At 34.6% G+C, this 19,932-nt stretch overlaps 1 protein-coding gene across 5 annotated transcripts in view; it reads right to left on the bottom strand.

Annotated features, from left to right (window-relative positions):
- The window catches only part of ANO3 (anoctamin 3), a 331,459-nt gene that overhangs the window by 127,722 nt on the left and 183,805 nt on the right, over nt 1–19,932 (bottom strand). For 4 of the 5 annotated variants that reach the window (XM_074336148.1, XM_074336149.1, XM_019749178.2 and 1 more), the window contains one exon: nt 16,087–16,205. In XM_074336148.1, coding sequence (XP_074192249.1) covers nt 16,087–16,205 — 119 coding nt within the window. Of the gene's footprint in view, nt 1–5,817; nt 5,995–16,086; nt 16,206–19,932 lie in introns of those variants that run through there. The other variant, XM_019749179.2, reaches the window with a different exon arrangement.

The following is a 19,932-nucleotide window of genomic DNA, read 5'->3' as shown; positions in this document are numbered from 1 at the left end:
TTCCAAATGAGAGTGATGAGTTATTTTCATCTTGTTTAAGTGCAAGGAATACACATGAGATAAAGGATACATAATACTGGGATTCCTGAAACTTTTTCTTTTCAGGGAGGAGTGTCTGAGGCTTGGTTGTCTCAGCAGCTCCTGTGGAGTCGGTCTGCTGGGTCAGGGTATCCCAGACCCAGAGATGGGGAATACTACAATTTTATATTCCTATGTTTTATTTATTGTGGTGCCATTGGTCCACAACAGGATTAGTGGTGCAGGCTGGATATGCCTACTGCACTTTGAAAGAGTTGAACACTTCTTTGTATGGTTACATTATTCTTTATTTACCTTTTACTGAAGGATATTAAGGCTTGTTTTGCTAAATTATTCTTTGCTATGATTCATAACGATGCAATAAAAACCCTTGTTCATACATCTCTGTTAACCTCTATGACTGTTTTATTAATGCAAATTCCAAGAGGAAAATTACTCAAAAATTTGTATTCCTTTTTAAACACAAGATTAATTTCCTCCTCCTTCATAAACTTTATCTTAACTCTTGAAGGCCAGACTAGTAACTTTATTCCACCTACAGATGCAATGTTTTCCTAATATTCTCTTTCATATTCACTCATTTTACAAGTTTATTGTGAGCTCCTATTATGAGTCAGACTCTGTGCAAGGTATTAATGTAGTTACAAAGAAAAATAATCCACGGTACTCATCCTTTAAGAGAGGGTAATTTAGTAAGGTAGAAAGATAGAAGGACAAGTAATTACAGTTTGGTGTGATTTGTGCTATAGGAGGGGTAGGTGCAAATGCTTTGAGAGAAAAGATATACTAACTCCACACAGAGAGAAAAAAAGTCTTCATTCAGAAAGTGATGTGTTCTCTTCAACAAATGGTGATAGAATTGGACATCCAAATGCAAAAAAATAAATCTAGACACAGACTTTACATTTCACAAAAATGAAAATAAAATGGATCACAGACCTAAATGAAAAATGCAAAACTATAATACGCCAAGATAACATAGGATTAAACCTAGATGACCTTGTGTATGGTGATACCTTTTAAGATACATTATCAAAGACATAATCCATGAAAGAAATAATTCATAAGCTGGACTTCATTAAAATCTTGCTCTGTGAAAGACAATATCAAAAGAATTAAAGGAGATGCCACAGACTAGGAGAAAATATTTGCAAAAGACACATCTGCTAAAGGACTGTTACCTAACATATATATGTGTGTGTGTGTGTGTGTGTGTGTATTAAAACTCATATATATATATATATATATATATATATATATATATATATATATATACATATGTATTAAAACTCAGCAATAAGAAAACGAACAATCTGATTGAAAACTGAGCTGAAGGCATTACCAAACACTTCACCAAAGAAGAGACATATATGGCAAATAAGCATAGGAAAAGATGCCCCACATCATTTGTCATTAGGGAAATACACATGAAAACAACAATGGGATACCACTACACAACAGTTAGAATGGCCGAAATCTGGAACATTACTAACACCACCAAACACTGGTGAGGATGAGGAGTAACAGAAACTCTCACACATTGCTGCCAGGAACACAAAATGGTACAGCCACTTTGGAAGACAGTTTGGGGGTTTCTTAAAAACTAAACATATTCTCACCATAGGATCCAGCGATCCTGACCCTTGGTGTTTACCCGAAGGAGTCAAAAAGCTATGTCCACAGAAAAAACCTGCACATGGATGTTTATAGCAGCTTTATTCATAACTGCCTTTGAAGCAATCAAGATGTCCTTCCGTATGTGAATGTATAAACTGTGGTACATCCAGGTAATGGAAATATCATTCAGCATTAAAAGGAAATCAGCTATAAAGCCATGAAAAGACATGGAGGAATCCTAAATGCATATCACTAAGTGAAAGAAGCCAATCTGAGAAGGCTACATATTGTATAACTCCAACTATATGACAATCTGAAAAAGGCAAAACTATGAAGACAATAAAAACACTAATGAAAAGATCAGTGTTTGCTGGCGGGGGTGCGGGGGTAGAGAGGTGAGTAGGCAGAGCACAGGGGACTTTTACTGCAGTGAAAATCCTCCGTATGATATTACAATGATGGATATATGTCATTATGCATTTGTTGAAACCCGTAGGCTGTAAAACACCAAGAGTGAACCCTAAGGTAAACTATGACTTTGAGTGATGTGTCAACGTAGGTTCATTTTTGGTAAAAAAAAAAAAAAAAGATGTATCATTCTGGTGAGTAATGTCGATAATGGTGGAGGCTAGGCATGTGTGGGGGCAGGAAGTATATGGAACTCTGCTCTAAAAATAGTCTTTAAAAAAGTGATACGTGATTTGATTCCTGAAAAATGAAATCAGAGGGGAAGTGTGAGCATTCCTAAGTAGAGGGAACTCAACATGCAAAGGCCTGGACATGAAAAAGGGGGAGTGTATTTACGACCTATTAGGGTGTTGTTGGTTGTGATAGCAGTGATTGGTAACTGGAAGACTGTGAAATAACATAAAGGATAATTCTTAGGCACTCTAACATTTGAGACCCATTGCTCTTATATCCCTATTTCTTATCTTTCCCAATAAACTACAAACTTTTTTAGGATAGGAACTATATTTTATTAATTTTGTATCTACTGTACCTTGTACAGTGCCTGGAATGTCTATGTGAGTGCACACACACACACACACACACACACACTTTCACACATAAGCGAATAACTCATTCAACTTGTGATTGTTTTTTCAAAGTCACAGTTTTTTCTTTTCAATGAAATATTTGAATTTAGGAATTTTACAAAAATGTAGATTTTTTTTTCATTCCCTATAAAAGGGAATAAAAATCATCTATAATCCCACCATTATAATTGTTTTCCTCTCTCACGTGTGTGCATACACACACCCCTCACACACACAGATACACACAATTATAATATTGCTTTCTAACCTGTTTTATTTTTTCACTTCCTAGGCATGTTCCCATATCAAAATCAACCCCACTGTGATTTTCTAATAATTTTTACTTCTGTGGTTACATATCTAACTGGCCTTCCACATTTTGATGTTAGAAACTGATATATGTACCTCAACTACGACCATTCCTGGCTAAACCATCATCTTTCAGCCAGACTACTGTAAAGCCGTCCCCACTTCTGCCATTGTTCCCCCACCCTCATGTACATAGTGGGTTTATGAAAACAAAAATCTGTTCAAAACCCTTTAAGCTTAGAATAAAAGACAAACTCCCCATCGCAGGCCCCCTGCAGTATTGTGCCTGCTTACCTCTTTCTCTCCTCTTTTGTTCAGTCATCCTAAGGGTCAGTCTCTGTGTTCCTGCCACATAGGCCACATATCAGTTTCTCAAAACACCATGCTTTTTCCCACCCCAGAGCCCTCACAGAGGACAACTCTGCCGAGAATACCTCTTTTCCCTGCTCTTCCCTTGGCTGACTTCTCAGCTTTCAGTTCTTGCCTTTAATACCTTCTGAGAGGTTGCTTCCCTAATCACCCTGAAGAGCAGCTCTTCCACTGCTTAATGACCCACTTTACGACAACTGGTAAATAGATATTTATGTGTTGGTTTACTTATTTTATGACTCGTCCACTGGACAGCAAACTTTGCAAAGGTAGGCATTTTGCCTGTTTCATTCATTAATACATATCTAGATTTAGCTTATTTGGTACATGGTGGGTACAAAATGCAGAGTAGACTGTAGATATTAAGGGACTTTTAAGGCAGTGGTTCTCAAATGTGGTACCAGCACCAGCTGCATCAACCATCAACTTCATCTGACAACTTGTTAGAAATGCAAATTCTCAGGACTCAACTGGAATTACTGTTATCAGAAGCTCTGGGGATAGAGCCCAGTCACCTGTTTTTTCCGTAAGCCCTATATGTGATTCTGATATTCCCAGTTGGACACCCACTGTAACAAAGCACCTGCTTAGAAACAGAAACATACACGTTCTGTATAAAAGTTGCTACAGTCACAATTCTTAGAATGTGAGATTTGAACCTTAAATATCCCTGAAAGTAATCTATCATTTTACTGAGAAAAAAATGCCCCTAAATAATTTTTTAAACATTTTAATCTAGCAATTAGCGATAATTCTGCTTACAAGTTTGCTTTTAAGATTGCAAAATGTACATGTTTCTTATGAACATTAGGTGTAATCCTACAGCACGTATTCTTTCCTGAAAAGAGTCTTCAAATGGAAAGCTACTTTCACACCGATGGGTATTAATTCAGTTAAAATCAGATAGAACTCCAGCAAAATTGCATTTCCTACTTCTCTTAAGATGGTTCAAACAATGACTTGATCAGGGTGATTTACCAGACACTTTGCCTTTCAGGTGAATTTTTCACATAGTGACTTTAGTTATTTTATTTAAGGGGATTCATTCGTTTTACACATTTGGAGTACCCTATGAAACACAGCTGGTTTGTTGGGCAACACAGTATCAATGGGGTTACAAAGAAGATAGAAAATGAATCATTGAAGATGAGACTTCAGCCTGGATCCAAAACACCTGATATATATATATATATATATATATATATATATATATATATATATATATATACTGGAAACTGGATCAAATGTAACTCCAAATACCATCTAATAAAACATATTTATGGCAAGAATAAAAATTATGAAACAAATGTAAATACTCTTCTAAAAAGTTAAAAGGGAACTAAAGGAAAGAGAATAAAAGTATTGATTGAATTTCTATAATGTAACAAGCATTGTACAAAGTGCTGTTTTTAAACTCATATTATTCTGTCTCTATCCATGTTTAATTTACTGAAAATAAAGGTTTTCTGGTTTACCTAATGAAAACCAAAGCCAAGCCTTTCTAAGTAGAATAGTCTATGATGGAGCATAGACTGTGGTTTTCTATTGGGTTCTCAATGACATAAACATTGTTTTAAATATGTGAGCTTTACATATATATCTTCTTAGTAAAAGTAATTAACAGAAAGTAAATTTAAGTGTACCTTTCCTGCTCACTGATTTTTATAATTTAAATACTATATAAGGAATCTTTTAAGTGCTTATTCTTCTTAAAGAAATAACTTATTTCCATACAAGTGATTATCCATTCCCAGTGACCTAACGTTGAATGAAGATTTAGAAATTGAACCTCTCATCTCCAAAGGGAAGCAGTTGACATTTTTAAACAAAGAAATCAAAATAAAGCTTTCAGAATAGTACAAAATTAATTTTCTTATCACATTTAAAACCATGAGACACTAAAGACAGCAGTTTGGAAATCGTTTGTTCCCTAACTTAAATCATAGTGAATTTCATAGTTGCGTTACTTGTTTAACATTTAATGCTATGAGATATGCTTCAAGTTCATATTTTTCCTCAGATTTTCTACTTTGAATGAAAGTATTTACTAAAATAGCATGTATAAAGTAATTTCTTAATATTTCCAAATAAGTTCTTTTCCAATAATTCTATTTTATATATTTTTGAATCCAGAACTAATTCAGAACAGACTTTGTGAATAATTGTTTCAATGAAACTAATATTCAAATGCATTTAAAAACAGCCAAAATTTTAGAGAGTCAGAATTTGTTTTCCATGCAAGAAAAACACTGATGTTTGAAATATAACTATAAGGATCACATATTTCTTATTTCTAAAAATAAATGTCTAATATTTTGAAATAACAGATATCCTCATCCCCAATTCTGAAATCAATATCAACTATTCTTAATTGGCCTCTCTAGATATCTTTAAGAAAACAGAAAGGTAATACAGACTTCTTAGATTAATATACTTTTAAACATACCACAGTCAGAATTCTCAGTTCAGCTGCATTTGGAATCCTTCATTGCTGACAACAGTCTCAAATGACAATCTTCTTTAAAGCACTCTTCAGCATAACAACAGAAAGTTCTCCCTTCCACGCCTGCTTTTTCCATTAGCTAGAGCGTTACATATTGAATGCTGCACAAAGCATTTGACTGGAGGGTTTTTAGACAACTCTTTAAATGCCTGAGTATGAATAATGATTTAAAAAAAAGACATGTCATCTTTTTTATAAGAATAGCTGCATTTTTTTTATTACTTTATTTTAAGGGAGGTGGTTATGGGGTGCGGTAGGGGCTGCCTTCCTGTGTCATTGGTTAAATACCTATGTATGATTCACCTAAGTGACATTTAGTCATATAATGTCAGTGACATTTTGATGATTTTACTGTCAATTTTTAAGAATGTATTATACTTTATGTTATTTGAATAAATTGGACAGATTAGCATAGAAGGTGGGAGGTATGTTTCAATCTGAATAATAGTTAGTGCTCTGGCAAGCACAACTTTTTTATTGGTGAGCCAGGTAATGTTTTTTGATAGCTGAGTGAAGTTCACTGGGATTTCCTATGTGTTTTTTCTTTTTTTTTCATGGAAATTGCCTCATTTTCTTGTTCATTAGAGAAAGGTATAATGGAAACCTTTGTGGTTTCTGAAAAGTCCTGCATCTGTTAAACTTGACATTGTATTGTATTGGCTCTTGGTTGACTATAATGAAGTGATTGTAATCTGAAAGCAATAGAGTAACTGTTATGTAAAAATAAGTAAGTAAATAAGTATAATTGAATCTTTTTGCCCTGCCATCCCATGGTTAACATTCAAATAATAAAATGCAAGAAGATTTGATTTATTTCTGTCAAGAAAGTCTCCACAGGACAGCTTGTAATTGGGACTGACAAGACACTGAACTAAGCAGCAAACACTTAATGGATATGACTGGCTTTGAGTTAATCAGTATACTTAAAAACTGGTTTTCTAATAGCTCACAAAATAGGAAATTTTAACTTCACACAATAGTCTGAAACCTTTAAACATCAAAAGGTAGGTTACTGTAATCCCTGTGTAGAAATTGCATGTGGCATCAAGGGATTAATAAAATCACTTAGGGATTGTTATCTAGAATCTTGATTTTTATCTTGCAGAGAAGTCAACAGCAACAAAACAATCTTTAAAAATTCCACAAGGTCAGAAATTATTTAATAAACACAGCATTGTTTTATTTTTGACTTTTTTTTTCCTTTGTGAATAGTGATAGTTGCTCAAAATATGACTATTCTGATGAACTCATTTGGTGAGACTAAGAAGTTTGCGTGCCAATGTGAGTGGAGGAAAGGACATAGGGGGTGAAGGGCTATATGCAGCAGAGACAGAATGAGTATTTGACAACTTATCAGGATCTGAGCAGAGGAGTGATATTCTATTATTTTTCTCGTAAGCATAAAACAGCAAAGAAAGCACAAAAAGCATGGACCCTAATGGACACGGTCGCTCCCCAGTAATGCAAACTTGCTCTCTAACTACCTGAGGTACGTGTTCCTAGGCTTCCATAGCTCTTGTGCATATACCTCCATTGTGTATAGCACAGCACACGCTTAACAGTGCGGTGGTCTCATATCATTCCTGCCTACTGCATACCCAGCTGTACGATCACAGGGAAGTCACTTTGCCATTCTGAGTCTCCATTTCCTCACCTATGAAATGTGGGTGAAAATCGACTCTACCTTTTCAGAGTCCTTGTGAGGCTCAAAGAATACATACAGGTCATCAACAAAATCCCTGAAAGGTCCTTAACAGATGTTAGCTGTTGTAACAATGTAATATTATCATTACTGTTAATGTTTCAGCTCTCAATCTTGTGAGGCTTCTGATACCCATACATCACCTGCGGGGCCTGGTTACCTGGTTACCTGGTTACCTCCATAACCTGGAGGTGGGAGATTAATGAGGTAGCTTAGACTTTTAATGTATTAAAACAACGTTAGTTTTGATCTGACTTCTCCGGCTGCCTTCATATCTAAGCAGTTAGAAAATTAGTTTAATGTGAGCCTATCATTGATCAAATGTATAAATATCAAGTAGAACAACATTATCTGTACCATTTCACTGGTATGCTCACCCACTGACATATTGAATTGACGTTCACATCCCATAGACATATGTAAAATTTCTGCAGACAAGTTACTGCAGCTCTCATTTTAGAGCTAACATACTCAAGAGAGGCTGAGAAGAAGGTTCTCACACTATGAGTTCTTAAGAACTTCTGGGGAAATAGGTAAAGTTGGGGATTGGGGAAGCATTGTACTATGTGTCTAATTATCAAGGCGTTAATGCGAGGAGAGAGAAAATGTGTACGACATCTTGTTTGTTTCCCTGTATTTGTTATAAAATAAGACTTCCTCAGTAGACAGGCACATTTTTCCTCTATAGTTTTTGAAGGAACTATAGACAACTGCCCCAGCAGAATCCATCCCTCACCTAAATGTATTCTAATAATTAGAACGACTCCATGCCTTGATATCACAGTATTCTGCACTAGTAACAGCTGTTGGCAGCTGTAGGGGCTTTTGTGCAAGGCACAGTGTGGACTGTTTTTCATTTGTTTTGTTTTTTCTGATTGACGAGGGGAGTTCAATCAGAAAATGATTGAACTCCCCTCATCGATCAGAAAAGGGGAGTTCTGTCAGGGAATGGAAAATATTTGAAATGAATTTCAAATATTTACGTAGTCCATTGAGTATTATGTAATGCCAAGGAATATACAACTTCTCCCTTTTCACTATTTTTGCTGAGGTTTAGTATTAAGTTTATAACAAACTATTTTTATTTGTTTGTTGATACAAGAGTAAATTACAAACAGGTCAATCCACTCCTGGGATGTTGTGAGTTAACATGACAATTATTAAAATGTAGAGCTGCCTACTTCAGAGCAATGCTTTAGGGCTTTAGAAAGGTCTGATTATTATATGTGAGTGTATTTCTTAGTTAAATATTGAACTGGAGTCAGAGAAGCATAGGGTTCTGGAATCAAAGACCCACGGTACAATCCAGCTCTACTCCTGCCTAGCTGACAGACAAGCCAGAAACTTACCTTTTTAACGTTGTTATTTTCTTCATTAGTAAAGTGAGACTACTACTACTACTAACTCTCATTGAGCTATTAGGAGATTTAAATGAGATAATGCAACAAAGTGCTTACCACAGTTTCTGTTGTGTAAGTGATCAATACACATTAGGGGACCAACTGAAATGCTACTTACGATGGTTACCAGACCATCATAAAGGAACGTTCTGAATTGCTCTTGTTTTGCCAATGGAGCAAAGCAGAACAGCATGTTTGGGAAGCAGAATCATCTTATTTCAAATCTTGGCTTAATCATTTAGGAGCTGTGTAAAATTTTAAAATGGGAACGATAACATCATAATATGTATGCCTTAAGTTTAAGAATATATGAAATAAACTTTGTTATTTGAATTTTACCATCCAGTGATACATGCTGTAATTTGTTGTACATAATTCTAAGCATTTTCTCAACAGAAAAGAGCTAGATACTTTTATACAATTGGTATCAAACTGCACATACTGTTTTTAGTAACTACTTTTATATATAATAATACTGGGGGGCTTGTTTTCAATCTCATTGTTTGAGAGGACTATTTTTAATTTTATCTTTTACCCTTAAACACTTAAGAGCTTTGTCCCCCTACAACATCCCCTCACACATTATAGTGTGAGGAGAATCTCTGAACATAACTATTTGGGCTAACATCTAATTACATGGGCTGGATAAATTCCTAGAGTGAATCAAAGGGTGAGATTATCTGAAGGCTTTTAATCCTTATTTTCAAATTGTTTACTAGAAAATGTGGATCAATGTATGCATCTATAAGCAATAAATAACACTGACAGTATATAGGGTCAATTCTGGGTTTTATTTTGTTTTAAAATGTTTTCTAATTTGGTTTAAAAAAACATTGGTTACATTTGTATTCCTGCAGTTATTAGTACTGCTAATCATTTTACATGTTAATATTATACTATTTTTCAATTATTTTTTGTTGTTGTATTTTTTATATTATTATGACATCTTTGCAGGTTAAGAATATTAACCAAAAAAATAAAAATAACAACAACAACAACAAAAAAGAACATTAACCATCCTTTTGCATGTATATTTCCAGTATGTCAACTCATCACCACATTTTAAGTGTATCTCTTACTTTTAAATTTTACCGTAAGTTTGATACTGATTAGTAATTAAACAGTCAAAGCTATCAAGCTTTCTGTGACTAATTTCTTTGTTGGTTTACAAAAGCTATTTAGAAAGTCCATTTATTTAATTCTGTGATTTAAAAAAAATGCGTATTTTATTTTTACACATTAATTTTGAATTTATTGATGATTTAGCTCTTAAATTCATTTTGGTGTAAGATGTAAGGTAGATATCTAAAAATATTTTAATCCCTTGTGAACGATTGGCCAGTTATTGTGAGAACATTTGCACACTTTTTGAAGCACCGATATTTCTTTACTGATTTGTAATACTAGCTCTATCATAACACACACAGTTTTTGGCTATAGCAATCCACAGATATGGTGCAAGGATTTTGGAAAATTGTATACCAAATCTTTGGAAAATATACACTAGCAATCAGCTCATGTAGAACATGTCCTCACCACTTTCCAGGATGGGCTTCTGATGGTCAAAATAAGCAATTAACTGACACAATGGGAGGGGGATGCTGCCTATGTTTGCAAGGAGAAGAATAACGCCCTCTTCAGCATGAAAGACTGTAGAGAAGACCAGCATCCTTCTGGAAAAGAGTCTTCTTAATACTAGACAAGAAGATAAATTTAAGACAATGGCCAAAAATGTTCATAAACCAAGATAAGTTTTCTGTATGTGCCATATTTTATATGAAAATGAAATGTTAGGGGATCATTTCCCACAATGATATGATATTACTAATCGTAAAAAAAAAAAAAAAAGTATTACTTCAGGTTCTAAAGTTAAAGAAATACTAACTTTTTTTTTTAGAAACTGCCTCAATAAATGCAAATAATTAGCATTTAATTTCATGTAAAATCTTGTCAATTAACGTAGTCATATAGGGCCAAGTTTAGTCATTTATCTTGCAGTGTAAGTCATCATCATGTCCCAATTGCTGGGAAAAAATATGAAGTTCAGTATAGTAAACCCTACATATGATTCAGAGGCAAAGAGCGATGGAGACAAATGAAATAATTGCCAATGCCCACACGAAAGGTACATTATAAAACTGAGGAGGCCATGTTCCTCTCACCTCCTCCTCCGGCATACGATCAGTATCACGTGTCTTAACAGAAAAGACACCAACTGCGTTAAAGACGAACACCATCTGCCAATGCCAGTTGACACAGTCAAATTGAATGGCCTTGTAATTTAAATTTAATGAATTGCTAAAATATTCATGTCAAGATTTTCCTGTTCCACAACCTCTATCCTGTCTAATTTGCAAGCCAACATTGTGTAAGAGATGTCACTGTAATTTGAAATATAGATTCGTAGTCCTAGACTCATTGTTGGCAACAGCTGTGGTTATTTTTGACATCCCAAGAGATAATGGAAGCAGTAAACTCTTCATTAATGGCTACTACAGGAACCATGGACTCTGCTTCACAGGTTTATTTCTTCTTATCTAGATTAATTGTAGGAATTCCCTGTACATTGTCCACATCTAGAGGCCTTGGTTGGTATATAAGGCATTGCTCCATGACAGAGTCATCTGCTTCTGAGGATCATCCAGTTGGCTATAGGACCTTATCTTCAAGCATGATTCACAGTGCTCTCCATTTAATGATACAGAGAGACACAATATTTACCCAAACTATCTTTAAAAACAACCCCTCTCCATTCCAGAACTTTACTTGCAGTGAGCCCAAGTACTCCGGTGTATGAATTTATAGAATTGTTCCTGTTCTTTCATTATAACTTTGCTTCCTGAAATTTCCCCTGTGGATAACACAGGTATGATGGAACCATTTTGCCAAAATGTTGAAAGGAAATACACTTGCCTTTAAAAAAATTATTTCTTTACCGTTTTTATTGGGTGTTTGTGACTGCTGCTAACTATGCACATATAGTTCAATGGAAAGTAATCTTAAAATTTTGCCCTAATTTAATGTTATCACAAACAAAGCACTTTTGTAAATAGTTATTATTATTATTTTTAAAGGTAATTTCACTAAGCTTTAGATAGGTTGCCTAGATACCAACCAATTTAGGTTATAATGTTCAAAATATACTTGGGTTTTTGTAGAGTTAAGTAGATAATATGAATATGTTGTGGAAAACTCAGGCACAATTTTGCAGATATTCCCAGTAACTGAAAAAGAATTCACCCGATATCCACAATTATTGGTACCAGCCAACATACTATCTTTTAACATTTATGGCTGTCTCCCTTAGCTATCACCGAAAAATAAACCATATCCAAACTTTTAAATTTTATTTAGCTTATGATTCTATGGGTAGGCTAAGCCAAGCTGGATAGTTCTTCTGATCGCAACAGGACTTTTTCATGAATCTGAGTTTCCTGATCTTTTTACCACTGGATTTTCTCCTATCTCTGCCTGCGCTGGGCAACTGGACTCACTAGGTTCTGGTCCACATGGTTTCATCCTCCTGCAGACTAGCTGGGACTTTCTACATGGTGGGGGGCAGAGTCCCAAGACAAAGAATGGGAGTGCAAGATCTTCTGGGTATAAAGTTCAGTACTGAAACATTGTCACCTCTACAACAGTCTATTGGCCAGAGCAAGTCCCTAGGTCAGTGAAACAGATTCCACCTCTTGATGAGAGGAGCCACAGTCTCATCGAAAATAGAGTGTATATAGGAAAGAAAGAACTGGAGACAATTTTCTATTACGACAATGCCTCTGAGATATTTAAATATGGCTTCTGTCATAAAGTGTGAGGCCAGCTAAATCTAGACTTCTTCCACATTTAGTGTCATCTCTAATTTCCAGAGCTCTTAGTTTTCTCCGTTTATAAACATGCATTATGAACTGCATCCCAGTACAACAGCAAAACCTGTCTCTGTGTGCTGTCTTTCTCTGTCCTACAGTGCAAAGCTTTGCACATACTATCTTCCAAATAAGTAAAATATATACCCTATTATTCTATCAATATCACTTCATCACCTTAGATCTCAATATTGCAGATGTTCTTAATTTCTAATATATTAAAGAAATTTAGTATAAATAACACAAGCTAAAATTTCATGATCTGAAGCGAAATATTCTACATCTAATTTACTGTTCTTAAGATTAATTCCAGAACTATAGTGCCTTACAAATATATTTAGCATACTAAATTATCATAAGTAGTAGATACATGATCAGAATAAAAATTTACCATGCTGACTCAAGATCATTCAGGAAATGTGTACACAATGGTTGACAAACCAAATTATCAAACAGATATAAAGTCTATTTACACAGTGCCCAATAAACTAGTCAGAATTATTTCTACATTTGTTTGTTTGTTTTACAGTTGGCAAACTTAGCAGTTGCCTCTTAAATTCACCGTAAGACTTCACCTTGGAGGTGTTATTTCCTATGAACCTAGTTTATAGCTGATGACAAATTTTGTGAGGAAGCGCTATTTGCTTTCTGTAATTCAGTAACTGTCATTCTCACAATGCAGTTTATATTAGGATTCACTTTCCCCTAAAGTTTGTTCTCCCTTTCTTTTGCCTCTTTATAAATTTGCTTTGTCATCTCTAAAGTGGCTCCTTTATAATTGAGTAATTTTTGTGAAGAAATAAAATATCAGATACATTGCCTAATATGTGTGGGGCAAGTTGCAACCATTAAAATTTTCCTAAGTAAATAATGTGTGTGGCACAGATGTTTAGCCACACAATTATATACACATATACATTAATACATATTAATTTAAACAATATGAAATTTGCTATTTTGTAGGGCATAAATGAATGAATATTGTCAATTTCAGAAGATACAATTAAAAAAGTATATATATATATATATATATATGTCATAATATATTCACACATACAGAGGGTGCCAAAAATGTATATACATTTTAAGAAAGGAAAAATGTATTAAAATTGTAATACTCAATATATACTGATAACAAAAGATGAATATAAGTCATATCTGACTTCTGCAATTACAAGAGGTGCTTAAAGTGGTTACCGTCAGTGTAATTTTAATAGAGTTTTTGTCCTTTCTTAAAAAGTGTATACATTTTTTTGGTACCCTCTGTATATACACATATATGCTCATATCACTTAATGGTGGAGTAGAATAAGAGGAGATCGATACATTTATATATTGAAGGGTATCCAGATAGTAATCCAAACAGTAGATATATAGGTCATTGCTTTTTGAGGTTCCCTGTGGCAAATGTACACAAAGGATGTATTTTAAGTAGAGTATTTTTCCCTTCATTTGAAGATAAGCTTTGCAAGCAAGTAACCAGCTAATGGCTTTTAAATATATTTTTGTTGTTGTTGTTGTTATTGTTGCTGTTGTAATGGAACAATTTGTTCAAATGGGATTTGTGTTGTGCTCCAACTTATGAAAAGGATAAAAGTGAATATATTTTGATAGAAGCTAGAAGAGCAAGTCCAAAATCATCCAGGCGATGCATGACATTTATACAATTTGAATAGAAATGTAACAGTAGAAGATTACGTTATCAGGTAGATTCAGTAAGACATTAGAGTTTTGTGGATTGAACAACTGTGGCCTGTTGCCATCATCACACATCATTTCTTATTTTAATGTCAAAATCAAAACATGCATGCAGGTTTAACTATTTTTTCTTAACTTTATATTCTAAAGTTCAAGTTAATCAAAGTGAGATTTGGGAAATGGCTACTGTTGAGCAATAATGAAATGGAAGGTATCATTGGTGGCATGTGGTAAATTCTAGGGAAGCAGATATACAAATTTTACTTAATCTTAGTTCATTTTCTAATTATTTGAAGCATACTTGTCCTCCTACTTGTGATATAGGCATCTTAAGGAACAACATCTATTATTCCTCAATGTTTGTTATAACCCCCTCTCAGTCACTTGAAACAATGCTTCACAGATACTAGAGACTCTCTAAACATCTATTATGTTACTCAGACACAGAAAGGGAGATGAAGCAAACACAGAGAGGGAAACCCCTGAAATGTGAAGATAACCTAAGAATTACTGGCAAATAAATAGTGACCCCTTTAAGTAACACCAAAGAGAAATGAAGCATTTCTCCCTGCATCTATTTATTAAAGTTTGGTCTCTTTTACGATAGTAATATTTAAATCATGCCATATTTCTTCACTAATGGTTTGGTGGTCACTAATGAAGGGATTTGCAAAATTAATCCAAAACAAACCAAATCAAATATCACAGAGAAAGATATAGTCAAAAATGTGAATATTAGTCATGCAGTGACAAGGAAAGCTGCATTTCCTTGTATTAAACTGCAAATTTCTTTTATAAAAGCATTCCTACTTTAATCAATAAAAAAACAAGAAGAAAAATAAGGTAAGCTTGGACTGAGTCAGGAGTAGTTTGGGAACACGTCAAAAGGGTGTTGGATGGCCACACTCAGAAGCTTTGAAGAGTCTGATTTTGAGGGATGGTGCAATTGTTCAAGCCAGGTTTTTGTTTTTGTTTTCAACTGATTTCTAGCCCAGTTGCTCATCTGTGAACAAACTCTAGTTTCAATGAGGTATTCTCAACATCCAAGTTGTTATATGGTCAGCTTTTACTATGCTTCAAATACTTTCATATGGTTATCTCATGTAATCATCAAAGAATTTTGTCAAGCAGACAACATAATTCTGATTTTATAGACAAGGAAAACAAGGCTGTGACTAATTAACCTGCTCAGGTTACTACAATTAGTAAGTAGGGGGACTGGAATTCCAATCTTGGTCCATTTAATACTAAAATCTAAGCACTCATTAAACCATGCTGCCTTTCAAGAAAACATTAAAAAAATGAAAGACTGACTCCTAAGGAATATATTATTGAATGAGCTTACATTTCACATTGTTTTTAAAAATTCTGTCTGATAATGTAAATGTCTACACATTATTTTTCACTTTTGAGTTGTTAAATATGTACGATTAAACTGTGCCCATTTATATGCTCCAGCACAATATGGATTATTACTGAAAGAAAAAAAACGAAAGGTTTTAGAAGTTATGGTATTGAAACAGCTTACTGGTAGTTGAATTTGCATTACCTTAGGCACTCTTCTCTTGGATTCAGAATTATCTTTGGGAACAAAGTCTTTAATGAGCAGAGAGCGGTCATAATTAGCATGTTCTGATTCATCCAGGTAGTCCTTATCTTTTCCTAGGGCTAGAAAAGAAACAATTTAATCCATTTTTATCCTTCTTCCTTTTCTTTCTCTTTACATGTATTAATCTCCCTTTTTTTCATGTTTTCCCAAGGCTCAGTGAAATATAATTTTCTTATGACCCATCCATCCAATAAGTAAACCCGAAAAATTAATAACATGAAAACTAGCCTGTTAGTGAATTACTACTGACATTACTATAGCTTTCGTAAGAATTAAATTTGTCTCTGCTATTTAATGTACTTAAGCTTTTTGAAAATAAAATTAGAATTATGCAAATTCAATTGGACACATCATGCCTTTGGAACTTGAAGACATATTTGTAAGAATTCAATAGATTCCTAAGTATTTATTTGCTTAATTAAAAACTGCATAATTTTGAAAATGTTTTCTTAAAAGTTGGAAAGCTTCATAAATGTGAATTTGACTGAAGGGTGTGAAGAAGTCTGAGAAACCACAGAAGAAATGCTAATGAACATTACAGGAAAGATTTAAAAAATATTAGGAAATTGAAATGAAACTACTACAACTGCAAAAAGGAGAGAGGTCATTGAAAGTGATAATTATGATTGGAATGATAAAAAAGGGTAAGACACTGTAATATCAATCATATATAAAATGTATATGAGTAATGAAAAGCTGTAATCAATGTAAAATGATATAGAAAAGAAAATTTCTATGGTGGCTATAAAAGTACTGTTGACACATTTCACAAAATTCATATTCCATGTGATACCAATATCTCTTCAAATTCAAAGACAGAGAGATTCCTATACATTTAACCTTTTAAAATAAAACAAAATATTTTGAAGAGAGTTTTTTTCACCCCTCAATCTGTGAATAGCTATCAAACACAAATTTTGACATGGACAACTATATGCAATACTTAAAAGAGTTCAATCATTTGACATATTATTGTGACAGAAGAAAAAACAATTTCGCTTCTAATGATGCACTGATTTCTTTTATTAGTAAAGCTTAAAGTCTGCTATATCATGTTATACCATGTACAGTTTATAGCATCAGGTTCTTAGCACAGGGACAGACTAAGATTGGACAGGTCACAGTATATCTTAGGATGTAATTAATTGCCAATTATGTTGAGATGCTCTAAACATTTAGGGTTATACCTAGACCTGCTAATATAGTCAATACTAATTCATGGTTAACATTTACTGAGTAAATACTAAGAACCAGAATATTTACATGTATTATTTCCTTTAATCCTAATAAAAACTCTATGAAGTGGGTATGATTTTTACTAAAATTCAATAATAGAGAAAGGAATCTGGAAATTAAGTAGTTTGCCAAAGTCATCAACCAGCAAGGGGTGCATCCATAACTGAAACACATCAGGATCTGACTCCAAAGCTGATGTTTGGAAAAATACTGTAACATCTCCCCTAGATTCAGGTAAATTACAGTTTATTTATGCAATAGTTGTTATTAAACACCTAGGATATGTCACACATTCTTTTAAGAGTTGGAGCTGTAGCAGCAAACAGAACCCTGCCTTCGTGGCACATTCAAGTAGAAGAAAAACAATAAACAGAAACAAATTAAGTAAAATATTAAGGATGCTCTGCAGTCAGTGCATTGAGGAAAAATATAGTAGGGAGGTAGGATGCAGGTGTCAAAGGTGGGGAGGGACGATGTTACTTTAGTACAGAGAACCGTAGCAACATTTGAGCAAAGACCAGATGAAGTGAGGCAGTAAGTCACATGGGGGGTAAAGTGGAGGAAGAATGATCCAGATGGAAAAAAATAAAAAATGCAAAACCTGGACTTGCCTTGAACTGTTGTCAAGTAAGTGAGAAAGAAATTGAAATTTTGGAGTTAATTTATTGAAGCCGTTACCAAAATCCTACCATGTTCAACTTGGAGGTTTGTAAGGTCTATGGTGCTTGGCATTTCTTTCTTCTTTTTTTTTCTCTTTTCTTCTTCTCTGTTCTCCATTTCCTGTAGAATGACTGGCCCCATCTCTCATGTCCAGCAATAGAGCTCTCCTAAAATGAGCACTTCTTGTCCATGTAGCCTGCTTGTAGTGCACTGGCAACACAGCTGTTAGTGATTTTATCCCATGAATTCTTCACCCAAGTCACGACCTCTTGCAGGCTAGGCTTCACAAAGTTTCCATGCTGATTTCTTTCCATCCTATTTTCAATGTAGTAATTGATTTCCATGCACAAATGGCCCTTGAATGGCTTATTTATTGCAATATCAAGAGTCTGGAGATAGGCAGTCATTCCTGTGGGATCATTATTTGATCTATTCTTCTCTCTGCAAGGAAGTTCTTCATGCCTTTATCATGGTGAGTGCTGGCTGATTCCTGACTAGCAGACCTCTTTGGCCACTTTGCAAAACAAGTGGCAGCATTAAATCGACCCACTTCCTTATAACTGCTTGTGTACACCAGGCTTTTTTGGTTTCAAGAACATAAGTGCCTGAAACACGTTCAACCTTATCTTTCTTGCCGTTACTGATGATTAGAGGTGGGGCTTTCTTTCCATCCAAACGAATTACCAGAATACAGGTAACAACGTGCAGTTTTGTAACCAGTGGAGAGAATGTAGATTCACAAGTCACCCCTCTGATCAATTGTCATTTGAGATCCTTGGCCCATAAACACTGCAGTTTCATCCATAGCAATCATGTTGGAGAGTTGGTATTTAGAAGAGTCGATGCCATCAACAAAGGACTTGAAAGTAAGTGCACGTTTAATAACTTCAGTATCTTCCAGCTTGAACAGCGTCGTCGATCTTAGAAACAGTTCATATCACTGAAGGAAGCCACCCAGTCAGTGTTGTGATGCTTTGAATTCTTCTGGGGATATTTCTAACTGTGGTGCCATTGCAAGGGCAAATGCTTGAATATCAGCCTTACACACAATCAAAACCTTTGCTCTCCAGCCAGCAATATATTCATAGATGATGTCTTCCAGCTCAGGAAATAATGGTTGCCGACCTGATCCACACTTGCACTTCTTAGCATTTCCCTCGTCCACCTGTTGACTAAGGTTATCATACTCCGCTCGCCATTTTCGGACCATGGGGAGATCCAACTTTTTCTCTGCAGAAAGCCATAAGATTCTTGCCCCAGGAGTCTTCCACTATTCCTTTCTTGTACTCGATGGAATAGCTCTTTCTTTTTGCACTCATCTTGTCTGGGGGTCAAAATATACCTTTAATATATACCATTAAATCAAATGTTAATTGAAGACTTATGAGACAGGAGTAGCAACAAAAACGATGACAGTTAAGAATGATGAGCCACACTAAAGCAACGAAAAATTGCACGCACCAAATTACAGAAAACGTTTCTTTATTTCACATGAGTGCATTAAGTACGTCCATTACAACACACGACATATTGAATTATGAAGATTCATATTAGACACAACCAGATCCATTCGTTATTAAGTGCACACATTATTATTCATGCACTGTGTCTGTACTCTGCTCATTTGGCAATAAGTCTCGAGCTCATCTGTTTACATAGGCTTACATCTTTACCTCTCGTCCAAAGGCGCCTGCTTGGGTATTTACAAATAATTATAATTTATATTATCATTCATTTTAAGTATTAACGTCAATAATATTTATTTGTATTTAATTATATATTAATATTATTATTTTATAATTCTATGCGTCCGTCGTGTGTTGCAACGGACTTACTAAATGCATCCGTCTGGCTGACGATCTTAACTGGGGCTTATTTTTGGGGTAGGGC

The sequence above is a fragment of the Rhinolophus sinicus genome, linkage group LG06, assembly GCF_036562045.2.
Source record: "Rhinolophus sinicus isolate RSC01 linkage group LG06, ASM3656204v1, whole genome shotgun sequence".
Lineage (NCBI taxonomy): Eukaryota > Metazoa > Chordata > Mammalia > Chiroptera > Rhinolophidae > Rhinolophus > Rhinolophus sinicus.
This window is presented reverse-complemented; position numbering and strand designations above follow the sequence as displayed.